The sequence below is a fragment of the Candida dubliniensis genome, chromosome R, assembly GCF_000026945.1.
Source record: "Candida dubliniensis CD36 chromosome R, complete sequence".
NCBI classification, from domain to species: domain Eukaryota; kingdom Fungi; phylum Ascomycota; class Pichiomycetes; order Serinales; family Debaryomycetaceae; genus Candida; species Candida dubliniensis.
Genome location: NC_012867.1, coordinates 1,175,077 through 1,187,354, shown reverse-complemented (window position 1 = coordinate 1,187,354; position 12,278 = coordinate 1,175,077). Strand labels below are relative to the sequence as shown.

The 12,278-nt window shown below is 33.5% G+C and overlaps 4 protein-coding genes and 2 non-coding genes across 6 annotated transcripts; 5 read left to right on the top strand and 1 right to left on the bottom strand. All coding sequences in view use genetic code 12, as the record gives it.

Annotated features, from left to right (window-relative positions):
* Nucleotides 1-7: 7 nt before the first annotated feature.
* Nucleotides 8-583, top strand: CD36_30990 (conserved hypothetical protein; the record flags this gene model as incomplete). Its single annotated transcript, XM_002422054.1, has 1 exon — nucleotides 8-583. One exon carries the CDS (start codon nucleotides 8-10, stop codon nucleotides 581-583), a length of 576 nt encoding a protein of 191 aa, XP_002422099.1.
* A 24-nt stretch (nucleotides 584-607) lies between these two features.
* CD36_30970 (ATP-dependent RNA helicase, putative) lies at nucleotides 608-1,930 on the bottom strand (the record flags this gene model as incomplete). The annotated part of the gene is made up of 1 exon (XM_002422053.1): nucleotides 608-1,930. One exon carries the CDS (start codon nucleotides 1,928-1,930, stop codon nucleotides 608-610), a length of 1,323 nt encoding a protein of 440 aa, XP_002422098.1.
* A 568-nt stretch (nucleotides 1,931-2,498) lies between these two features.
* CD36_30960 (mitochondrial GTPase, precursor, putative) lies at nucleotides 2,499-4,160 on the top strand (the record flags this gene model as incomplete). The annotated part of the gene is made up of 1 exon (XM_002422052.1): nucleotides 2,499-4,160. One exon carries the CDS (start codon nucleotides 2,499-2,501, stop codon nucleotides 4,158-4,160), a length of 1,662 nt encoding a protein of 553 aa, XP_002422097.1.
* A 4,098-nt stretch (nucleotides 4,161-8,258) lies between these two features.
* On the top strand, nucleotides 8,259-9,116 carry CD36_30940 (conserved hypothetical protein; the record flags this gene model as incomplete). The annotated part of the gene is made up of 1 exon (XM_002422051.1): nucleotides 8,259-9,116. The coding sequence occupies one exon, from the start codon at nucleotides 8,259-8,261 to the stop codon at nucleotides 9,114-9,116; it is 858 nt and encodes a 285-aa protein (XP_002422096.1).
* Nucleotides 9,117-11,762: 2,646 nt separating this feature from the next.
* On the top strand, nucleotides 11,763-11,860 carry tRNA-Cys (GCA). The gene has a single exon. It is a non-coding gene; the product is annotated as a tRNA-Cys (tRNA).
* A 77-nt stretch (nucleotides 11,861-11,937) lies between these two features.
* Nucleotides 11,938-12,031, top strand: tRNA-Cys (GCA). Its single transcript has one exon. It is a non-coding gene; the product is annotated as a tRNA-Cys (tRNA).
* Nucleotides 12,032-12,278: the final 247 nt, after the last annotated feature.

The following is a 12,278-nucleotide window of genomic DNA, read 5'->3' as shown; positions in this document are numbered from 1 at the left end:
AAATCAAATGACAAATTTAAGAGAACTTGAGGAGGAAATTGAAGCTTATGAAGGCACGTCTGGGGATTTGCAAACGCAAAATGGTTTACAACTACGTCAAAGAAAACTTTCTTATACCAGACCACCCACATCTCGGCCGAAAGTTCAATCAAAATTCCCCTACAGTTTGGTTATGAAAGTAGAGACTTCTGAACCCAGAGATGTATTACAACTGGAAAGAACTTGTCTCACTTTTGTTAGATTTGCAACTGCATTGTTCTTCACCGCTTTAGGTATAATACTAAATTTCAAATTAGACACTTCTGGGACGCCAGATGATAATTCTGGTAACAACAAGAAAAAGTATTTCAATCATACAGCATTCAATAGTGCCATATCTTATATACTACTTGTTCTTGCTTTGTTTGTGTTATTTGTCACTGGCATTAATTATTTTGTTACTATAAATCGATATGCTAAACATAAAATCGCTACTTATAGTTTTAACAATTTGACAACCATAATTGGAATGACGAGCATCATTGTAACGTTGATGGCGATAAACATCACCATGATTGTTGAAGGGTATATAGAACAGTCTTAATATAATGCATACAGGAGGGAGGGGTTATTTTTTAGATTTCTTTGGCTTTGCTACCTTTACTGGTTTCACTTTGTCAAGTCCATGTTTCTTTCTGTTAATTTTTTTGCGTTCGCCGAAATTTTCTTTATCCATCTCCATTAATGATTCACGTTTAGCTACTGATGTGGCACTCAAGGATTCTTTGATTACATTATCATCATTAACATCTTCTAGCAACTCCATTTTCTTATTGATTCTTTCTTCGATGCTTTGAATTCTATCAATATCTTTTTCTCCAATAATTGACACTGCATCACCCTTTCTCCCTGCTCTGGCAGTTCTACCGACTCTATGAATGAAATCATCAGGATCAGCTGGGATATCAAAATTAATCACAAGTTCTACTGTGGGGATATCCAAACCTCTCGAGGCAACATCAGTGGCTATCAATATTCTGGCTGCACCGGCTTTGAATCTATGCAATGAATTGGTTCTTTCCGATTGGGGCATTTCTGAATGCAATGATGCAACTCGGAAATCCAATTTCCTTAACATTCTTCGCAAAACTTCAGCCGTTGTTGTTCTATTTACGAATATCACCGCTGTAGAATCCTTAAACTGCTCAAGATGTAATATACTATTCAAATATGCTTCTTTGACATAGGAAGGAACAAACACATACGATATTTGTAATGTTGACGGTATAGCCACTTTATCAACTGTTTCAACTTCGTGCATAAACACCGGAGGCTTACCTGGAGTTGGTGGCTTCTCCTTTAATGCCCTCACAGCATCAGTTATGGTAGCCGTGAACAACAATGTTTGTCGTTTATCGCTCGGTGGTAGTACGTCAAAGCACCGTTGTAAATCACTTCCAAAACTATTACTCAATAATCGATCAGCTTCATCCAATACCAAGTATTTAACTCTCCTTAACCCACTAATGGTTTCCTCTCCACTGTTTAAAATATGATCGGCCAATCTACCAGGGGTCGCAATAACAAAATGAGGTTTTCTTTGTAGTGCCAAAGTTTGTTGAACAAAATCTTCACCCCCAACGACAACAGCCACTTTAATATTCATATTTGCTCCCAATGCAGCAAACTGTTCGGCTATTTGTAATGCCAATTCACGTGTTGGTGTCAAAATCAAGCCGAATATTCCAAAGGGGTCCTCTGACCATCGAGTTAACATGGGGGCGGCAAAGGCAATAGTTTTACCACTACCAGTTTTAGCACCTCCAATGCAATCATGGCCCTTCAAAATTGCTGGGATACATGCTGATTGAATGGACGTTGGAGTATATATTTTCATAGCATCAAGAGACTCACTAAGCCATCTGGCCACTCCTAAATCGTTAAATGACATTGTAATTATTGTGATAGAAATATATGAGTATATTGTAGGAGGTTGGATTGGTTGTGTTAATCATTTTTTATTTTATTTTTTTTTCTTATGTAGTCTTGGCTCATCGCGTGAAGTTGAAAGTGCCATGGGAATGGCGATGCGTTCCAGATACGGGTTTACATGAATTGGAGATTAGCAAGATATGGACACCAGAGGATGCAAAACAAATTGTTGGCAATATGCTATTGAAGTATGTTGTAACGAATTTCTTTGTAAAGAGATAATTTGAAAAATTTCTTTACGTGGTATCTTGCAGAATCAACCATCATATTTTTACATACTACATAAAGTCGAGACAATAGTTATTGCACTACTAATTCTACAAATACAAGAAAAATGAATTATGCTAAACTAAGTATATGACTTATCTCTGTCTTTAATGTTTATATTTGAGTGGTGGTTTTGCAACTTGAAACAGTAAGCTAATGTAGGAACTACAAGCAATCAGCTGAAAAAAAAAAAAAAAAAAAATCGAACTGAAAATTATCCATACGAACCAACCGCTATAATCCAGCAATATTCATCAACAATGATTCCAAGGCTATACCGGAGTTTTTCAATATCAACTAGTTTACGTCATGAACTACTAGACACGACCACACTGTTGCAATCGAAATCCCAGGACACTTTAGACCAGCCCAAGAACTTTAAAATTCATACAACAAAACCAACATCGCCAAAATCTTACGAACGAACCATTTATCCAACCAACTACCATGAACCACAAGATGGAAGCCTGCAAGATTCTGATACTCCCATGATAAAAATAACCGAATTATCACGCAACTTAACTACCGGTCTAACCACTGCTACCACATCAATCGCAGATTATTTCTTTGGTAATACTCATCATTCTCATCATGTATTCTATCTGAATTTAACCGTTCTTAAAGCAAAACGAGCTGCTAGAGTTGAAAACAAAAAATTTATCGATTTAAAGTTGATTAAATTGACCAGTGGGAATGGAGGGAATGGATGCGTTTCATTTTTCAAGGACAATTTCAAACCAATGGGTCCTCCTGATGGAGGCGATGGAGGCAATGGTGGTAGTATCTATTTGAATGTTGTCGATAAAAATATCACTAGTTTACATGGACTACAAAAGAGATATGTGGCCAAAGGCGGACAACCAGGTAAAGGATCACAATTGGATGGGAAAAGTGGAGATGATATAATTATTGATATCCCCTTGGGGACAATAGTTCGATGGATACCTGATCCCCAAGATTTTAAAAAATTTGTCAGTCAAAGAGAAGGTGATGCATTAAATGATGTGTTTATGGAATTTGATATTGATGATAGGGATTTTATTCAGTTGAATCGTGGTGGATATCGTCCTGGAGAAGGATGGATATTTAAAGAGCATGATGAAGAGTATTTTAGAGACAAGGATTTTTTCCAAGCTTTGAACGAAAAAGTCACTGGTTATGATGAGGAATTACTATTTGAAGAAGGCTATAATGACAGATTCCCCATTGTGGGGTTAGATTGTAATCAAGTTACACAGAAACCCTTACTATTGTTACGTGGTGGAAAAGGAGGTCTTGGTAACATGCATTTTTTAACTAAAGAAATTAAAGGACCAAGATTTTGTAAAATGGGAAGACCAGGAATAACTGCTAATTTCTTGTTGGAATTAAAGTTAATTGCTGATTTGGGGTTGGTGGGATTGCCTAATGCAGGCAAATCTTCTTTGTTGAGAGCAATTTCAAAGGCTCGACCAAGAGTTGGTCATTGGGAATTCACTACTTTGCAACCTACCGTGGGAACGATTTTCACAAGGATCGATAAGGACCCATTTACTGTGGCTGATATTCCTGGTATTATAAAAGGTGCATCCCAGAATAAAGGAATGGGATTGGATTTTTTGCGACACATTGAACGTTCAGGAGGATTGGTATTTGTTGTTTCGCTAGAGTCGGCAAATCCAGTCAATGACTTGAAAATCTTGTTGGAAGAGGTGGGTCGTCGTCGTATGAAAGATAAGCAAGTATTGGTGGTTGCTACTAAAGCTGACTTGAGTTCAGAAGGTGCCAATTTCAAAGTGCTCCGCGACTATATTGAACAAAATCATAGTGAATGGAAGATTGTACCGGTATGTGCGCCGAAGGGAGAGAATGTTGATAGGTGTATCAAATTGATGGGAGAAATAGCCCAGACGACGAAGAAGAAGATACCTCAACCACTTTAATAGCAGTAGTAATAAGAATATGGCCTGATTTTGGCATAGAGCATGTATATAGAACTAGAACGTCGACAAAAAAATAGAATAGAAGTGCATAACATTCATTCTTTCATCGTCTAACACTAGGAACCCAAGTTCTCTGTATTAAATTAGAATGTAATATGTAAGGAGAGAATAGTTTAATCTGGGTTATGATGATTCGGGAAAGACCGTGTCGTGTGAAGTACAAAACAGTACGTGTGGAATGTAAGAAATAGGAAAAACTCAAAGTTGACCAGAAATCTTATCTTTTTTATTAAGAGTTGAAGAACATCCTGTTGGGTTGAAATGACAATTCCTATCAGTATATGCTGTCACTCCACATATAGCAGCAGCACACATATTAGACCGAGCATGGTGATATTTTGCCAACCCAAAATCCGAACCTATAATAGAAAAAAAAAAAAAAGAAAAAGCGGGGACCTTAACAATAGATACCCCTTTCTTAGACGAAAATCTATGTTTCCAATTATTATTGCAATCAGCTGGTTGATTTTGTGTATTTTGGGACTTTGATAAACTGGTATGCATCTGTAAGCCTGTCAAGAAACAAACAGGCACGAGAAATGATCCAACAAAAAAAAAAAAGGAAAAACGATCAGCCCAGTAATTGTCTTGTTACAATTCACTACTACAATAGATACTGCTAATCTTTACTGAAATGTGATCTTTTTGATAAGCTATTCATAATGGCTCCATGACAACGATTCTTATTATCTGAAAAGTACTCAGTTTATTTGTTTTTTTTTTGTGGTTTCAACAGTTTTATTCTTGTCGACCTGGAATTCTGTGAGACACGTACCTGAAATTTCCAGGCATTTAAGTACATTGAAATTCCATTAAATCACACAAAACACCAATCATGTATTCTTGTACAAGAAAAATAAAAAAAGGAGTTCCCACTAACACGCTTAAAGAGTTATGTTTTAATACCAACTGGGGTAATATTTTATTGTATGAATTAGGAAATTCAGGTGTATCAATGTGTTTGTCCACAGATTAGAAAGAATGTGTGTGTGAATGGCAATTTTTTTTTTTTTTTTTTAGTTTTTAGTTGATCCAAATCAGGGGTAACAAAGGTTATAAAAAAAATATTTACTACGGGCGGTGGCTGAAACAATGTTTGTGCATCCTACATATTGTAGACAACTATACTCGACAATAGAAGTTGTTGTTGTACGGTCTCTCTGTTTCTTCTGTTTGTCATAAAGCTTTTAATAAAACTTGCTTTTATAAACTACCCAATTACAAGGATGTGCGAAATCGCCATATCATTGTGGCGCTTTTTGTTGTTAACAATTGAAATATAACAATAACAAAGGCTTTAATGTTGAACTAAAGAAAGAACAAAGAAAAATTAAAAATTTAAATGTGTAATGTACCTGAAATCATCCAATTTATTATTCATACTTTCACAAGAACGACTGAGAACTGATCTGTACATTTGTGAAGGAAATTATTATTATCAGCAAATGCAAGCAAACTACTCTAGGGGAGTTATTTCAGCAGGGGAGATTCATTGCCAGCTCGTGAGAGTGTTGTTTACCTACACACAAACACGTCTACATACCAATTTGTTGACCCTATATCAAAAGGCAAATTCTTACTATAATAAGTAAGGGAATGCAAGCAAACGCAAAATTTGGCAAACATCTCACAGAAGAAGAATTTGATGCTCCAGCACATGAGAATTGAGGGGAGCAGAGAATGAAAGAATAAAGGTAATTTCGACAAATTATCAATCATGCATAGCTCCAGAACTTATCTGATGTTTCTTGGTAAGTAGTTGATGTCTTGGTAGTTTTAGTCGCTGTACAAATAGTGTCGACAACAATAACTTGCATACAATTGTTTAAATCACGAATGGTATTAGTAGAACCGCTATTCCGTATATCTTTGGAGGAAAAAAAATGGCTGATTTATTTAATTAACCCCACTTTTTGTTTTTTTTAATTGATTGGAAGCTTCATCTAATACCATTTAGTATATTCATGAATGACACATTATTATAGAGTTTGGTTTTTGACAGGGTTGGAGCAAGTTGGTGTTTGTCATATCCAGTGTCAATGTCGGTTATATGCAAGTGGATGTGTGTTAGTGTGTATGTGGATTGAGGAGTTCCGGCGTAGCATTTCGTCTTTGTTACTTTTGCATTGAAAGATCATAAACATGTTAATTGTTAATGAATGCATCCGACGATTCCTTGTATCGTTCCGAGCGAACAAAAAAAAAAAAAAAACTTTTTTTGTTTGTTAAAATTGCTGTGATGAGTAAAAACTATTATTTTTTTAGTTCAGATTAAAACTATTATTCTTGTTACCCATTGACATTGAGACTGTGAATGTGAAAGAGCAATCGCACTCCAGCATTGACAGCAAAAATAAAAAGAAAGAAATGGAAATATGGTTCATGCTAAGGGTTTGGAGAGATGGCAAGTTGTGAAGTGTTAAAGTTTAAACGTTGACCATTTTGATGAAAATATAAACTTTGAGTTTATTCCCTTGTTAACCGAAGATTTTGTTTGGGAAAAAAAAAAATGGCGGCAAGACGCCTTAGGATACGAAACAAACTTTAAAACTAAAAACTATATTTCTATCAACTAATTGCAACAACAAGAAGAACAGAAAGCTCATTAAATGCACCACCACCACCACACACCCAAGAGTTTAACAAAACGAAAAAATAAAGGAGTCGACTAGAATATGCTTGGTGTTGGGTTTTCTAAGGATTTCTTTTGCCTGTTTTGTCTTTTGTGGTCTAATTCTATTGCTGCAACAGATTTTTTTTTATCACCTTCTTTCCAACCAAACCACCACCACCACCACACAATAATATAGTTAATCATGCATTTGATTATTTTGTTTCTTTTTCTTATAAGTTTGTTGCTAAACCAAGTTGATTTCATCTGGGCATATTTTGGCAATATTAACTGAAGTGCAATATTCAATTGAGGATCTCGACAAAAGACAAAACAAAGTAAATTGTCAAAAGTTCGTAGGTATCTCTTTGTCGGTAACTACGAACAAAATCGTCTTTTGTAACTCGTTGTTTCAGATTATTTAGTCGCGAAAGTTCATTGTAGAGTGATTTAATTACTGCAAAGCCAAAGTAACTTGAGCACAGTTATAAATATTTACAATGAGTAATTTCTTGCAATAAGTATAGAGCAACAAAATATTGTTGCCATGAAGTTGTGGTAGTATTGATGGTTATTACTTTGTCAAAGATGGTAGCAAAATAGAAAAAAAAAAGTACTAAAGTTAGATGGAAGTTAATCGGGTAAATTTATGATTCTTTCTTCCTCTACTCCCCTTCTCTTCCCCCCCCCCTTGTTTCCCCCTCTCTTATTGTCTTCCGTTTGAGTAATGAAAAAAAAAAAAAAAAAAGAAAAAGAAAAAGTTTTTCTTACCTAATTTGTTATTGTTTTTGTTTTTGTTCTACTTGAATTTAACAATAGCAAATTAACCAGAATGTATCACAAAGTTGATTTTACCAATTCTGCATTGTTGTAAGTTTGTTTTTGTTTTGTGTACTGTTTGGTTTTTTTTTGTTAAGGCGGACAATTGAAACAACTTGCCTGCCTGCCTCAAATTAATATTCTTAAATTCATTTAATAATATATATATTCAACAGTATTCCTCGTTCCCTTTCGCAAATTGAAAGGGTCTACATTTCATATATATATTTCTTCTTTTCTTGAAGTTTCAATTATTGTTGTTATTGTTTCCTTTATATTCATTAGTAAAAGGAATAACAAATAACTAAATCATTGGGTGCAGAATTGATTCTTTGATTTTCACATCCCTTTAGTTTATTCGAACGCCATCCCAAATCAAATCTACTATTGACAGAACACGTTTGTTTTCTACCAATTAGTGTTTACTTTTAAAAGTCAAAGAATATAACAAATCTTATTACCATTATTCCTTTTTCAGTTTCGTTATAAAGGAAAAATTGCCTCCCTTTTTTTTTGCAAGCAGTTTCCCTCCTTTTTTTTTTTTATTTGTTAATTTTTACAACCAATACTGGATCATAAGTTATTATTGCATTTATTGTACACACTAAATGATATCTATGAACCCAATTATGATTAGAAATAACTTGTCTCGTAGCTCATCACCAGCTGCACCACCCATCACCAATCATACTTCAACTGTTGACTACTTTTCTCTCAAACCAAAATTATCTTTGGACACAAGTAGTCAAAATGATAGTATTAGTACCCAATCTAGCAACAATGATGATACTCATTCAGATCAACAAGACCATACTTTATATACGCATAATCATTATTTTGATGACGACTACGATGATGATGAAGATGAAGACTTTGATATACGGGATCAACTACTCGATCCTTTTGATAAAATAACCATATCAAATTGTAATGAAGAGTATTATTCACCTTTGACTCCATTTGATGACCAAACCACTTCACCACAGGATTCAATAATATCATCCAAATCATCTAATAAATCCACCACGGTTGTTCCACCTCCACAATTTCAATTGACTTTGCCTAAATTAACCACCTACAGCTTTCTTATAGTGGATGATAACATTATTAATTTGAAAATTCTTAATCGTATTTTACTTAAATTGTTTCCTAAATGTCATATTGTTCAAATACAAGATTCAAAATTGGTTAAAGATATACTACATAAACAACCGTTTGATTCCATATTTATCGATATCGAGATGCCTGATGTGAATGGAATCGATATAGCTCAGTTTGTTAGACAAGATTCCAAATTCGATGACATGGGAATGGTTGCCGTAACAACAAGAAACAGTACTCAAGATTTGGAATTGTTTAAACAGTGTGGTATTGATTGTACCTTTCATAAGCCATTGAATTATTCTTTGGATTTTATGGCAAATTCAATTGATGATATAATTATAACAAGAAAGAACAAAATATAAAACCATTCAAAGCAGGTTTTTTGATTGAGTTTTGTTTTGTTTTGTTTTATCTACTTCTTGTTTGGTTACCTTTATCTGAATGATTTATGGTTGTTTTACGTTGTTTTACGTTGTTTAAGTATTATTATTCTTAGTTTTAATTTTAATTATTTTGTAATGCTAATTATTTATTTGGGTCATTGATGGGTTTAATTGTGTGTGTGTTTTTTTTTTTTTTCAAGGAGGGTTTTCATGTTTATAGATTTTCCAGAAATTTCATTCTTTTTAATGTATATTTCAATTCTTCAATCTACGATTGTATTTGAGATTTAAACTGTCAAGATCTGTTATGTAAGGTAGGAAAAACGTATCGCTCTTTCCCTGTTGTCAAGCATCGCCAATAATACCTTGTCACGCCATAACCAGTTAATAAGACAAATTACTCGAATTAATTCCGCTTAAAATAAGTCAAAGAAAAGGAAAGGTTAGTGTGGCAAGACAATGTGACAGAAAGATTTACAAAATTTAGTGTATATTGGGGGCTTGTTTTTTGGCTTTAGTCTGTCTGAACCTTGTATGAGGACCAAACAACCATTATATTCTTTGGAATAATACTTCAACTAAGAGCAACTGATTAATCAGATCATTAAGCAAGCAAGTAACATATATCCAGGGAAATGGTTATGAGAAAATATTTATTGCATTGCTTTCCCTCTTAATCTGGGATGTGAATATATTATGGTTATGTATTCTACTAAACAAAGAAACAAATAAAGCAAGCAATATCTGTGGTTTAGAAACAAGCCACTGTTGATGGTCTCACATTTCCGTTTGAATTGACGATTATCTAACATCTACATGAGGAATCTAAAAAAAAAAAATGTAGATTTTCGCCAAGGAAAAATTATTGGACTAAAAGATCAGAAAAAGAGAAAATAGTTTATCAATAATTAGTTGTTGCTGTTCATCTGTATTATTTCCAATATATGGTTTACGCAAAGCAAGGAGCAAAGAAATAAAACATAAACCAAAAGATATGGCTAACTTTCTCTTATCCGTTATCATATCATTTCCAAGTTTTCTAGTTCTCATCTCTGCTCCTACTGTCTGAGTGAGCTCTTCATTATATGTGAGATATTATTTGTAATGAACCTAGTCAATTCAGATGCATGAAGACTCGGTTGTTTCCGAATAGAATAAATTTTTTAGTTTAGTTTCATTTCGTGACGTGGAAATTCATGTAGAGTATTTTTTTAGTTTGTTAGTGATCAAACTACAACAATATTCACAATTTGATTTGCTAAGATAGTTGCGATTATGTAATTATTGTATATGCATTGAGAACATGAATGAATGCATTGTCTATGAGTAAGGTATTTACGAACAAAAAAAAAAAGAACAATATTGTTTCGAATTATTGCTATTTGAGAAAAAGAGATATTTATCGTCTAATCTTTGCAAAGGTATGGCAATTCTGTTTGGAGCAGTTGCAATTTTGAGTTAGATCGATTGTTGGTCATTTGCAGCTGATTCATTTGGGGCTTAGCAGAGAAGAAATGGAATAAAAAAAATAATCTCAACCGTTTTAAGTTACGTGAAAATTTCAAGTTGTGCGATCAGAAGAAACAAGATAAACCCGAAAAAAAAAAAAATTTTTTCACAACAATTGACGAATTGCCTATTGTTATTATTCAGCACCCACTCTTTTGCTTTCCTTTAGACGTTATGAAACTGTTGTTTCATGGTTATTGTGTTACTTTGTATTTTTTTGTAAGGAAATTTGCCTATTTTTATTTTTGTTTAAAGTTTCAATTTGGCCATCCCTGGTCCAACTATAATTTTAGGTTATTAAAACAGCAAACGCGAATTCTCTCAATATTGGTAATGAAAAAGAAAAAAGAATTCATCCATTGCGTGAAACTAAAAACTCAAAGATCTAAAAATATGCTAAAGAACTTTAAACAAAAGAATTTGCTTTCGATTTGAGTTTTCTTTTTTAGTTCCAACACAAGAACTATCTTTTTGATTCTTTTCCTATCGGATATTTCTCATGGATTTCGTTTATCTTTTGTTCCTTGTCTTACAAATGTTTGTCGTGCCACTGTACAGATAGTGAAAAGAACTTACACTTTGTACATTCTTTGATTCCCAATAAGCACAATTTTTGCATGGTATATTCATATACTTTGTCACAAGTATGATAACTTTTAGACGGAGATTCATAATTATAGTTTGAATGCAAAATTTTCATCCATGTTGTTTTCATCAGTAGTATTTTCTAGTTACTAATTTCAATTCTTTAAAATGAATTTATCCCTAGTTTCATCAACTATTAGTAGACACTATAATCTCTAAAATAATAATATTGATTTATTATCATATTTTAAGCTCTAGCATTTTAGTTAGTCCCGCAAACGGTTTTTTCTTGAATATTTCGTAAAAAGAATTGACCAATTTTAAAGTGTAATTCAAACTACGAAATACTTTGCAATTTATAGTGCACTTGTAACATCTTTATAAAAAGATTTATTATTAAGAATCACGTTTCAATTATGTTTATAACTAGTCTGGTGGTTGGTGAAATTTAGAATAAACTGAAATAGACAATAATTTTCTTTAAAAATTATAAACATTTAATTATCCTAAATAACCCAACCATCGGAAAAAGCTCTTATGGTCTAGTGGTTAAGACAGTTGATTGCAATATTTTATCTAAAATATCTGTAATTATCAATTGGTCCCTGGTTCGAATCCGGGTGAGAGCTTTCTTTTTTTGGCTTTTAAACTACAGTAATAGTGTTCGCACGAGAATAAATGCGACATTTGGCGATTCCACGAACTGGCTCTCATGGTCTAGTGGTTAAGACAGTTGATTGCAATACAAACGATCTATTGTAAACATCAATTGGTCCCTGGTTCGAATCCGGGTGAGAGCTTTAGAAGTTGTTAAATTTTTTTTTTTTGAAGTTTACTGCTTTAAAAGTAGCCTCCATTATTTTTTAACTACTAATATCTTGCAACCATCCCAAGTTCTAACATGAAACTAAATCACTCAAAGCCATCCACTTTAAATCCCAAAAGTACGTTAATTCCCTTTATAATTTGCCGTCTCCATCCATCTTAACTTATTGGTTAACTGACACACTGATGCATTAGATTTAAGAAAATACAAGCCATTGATTA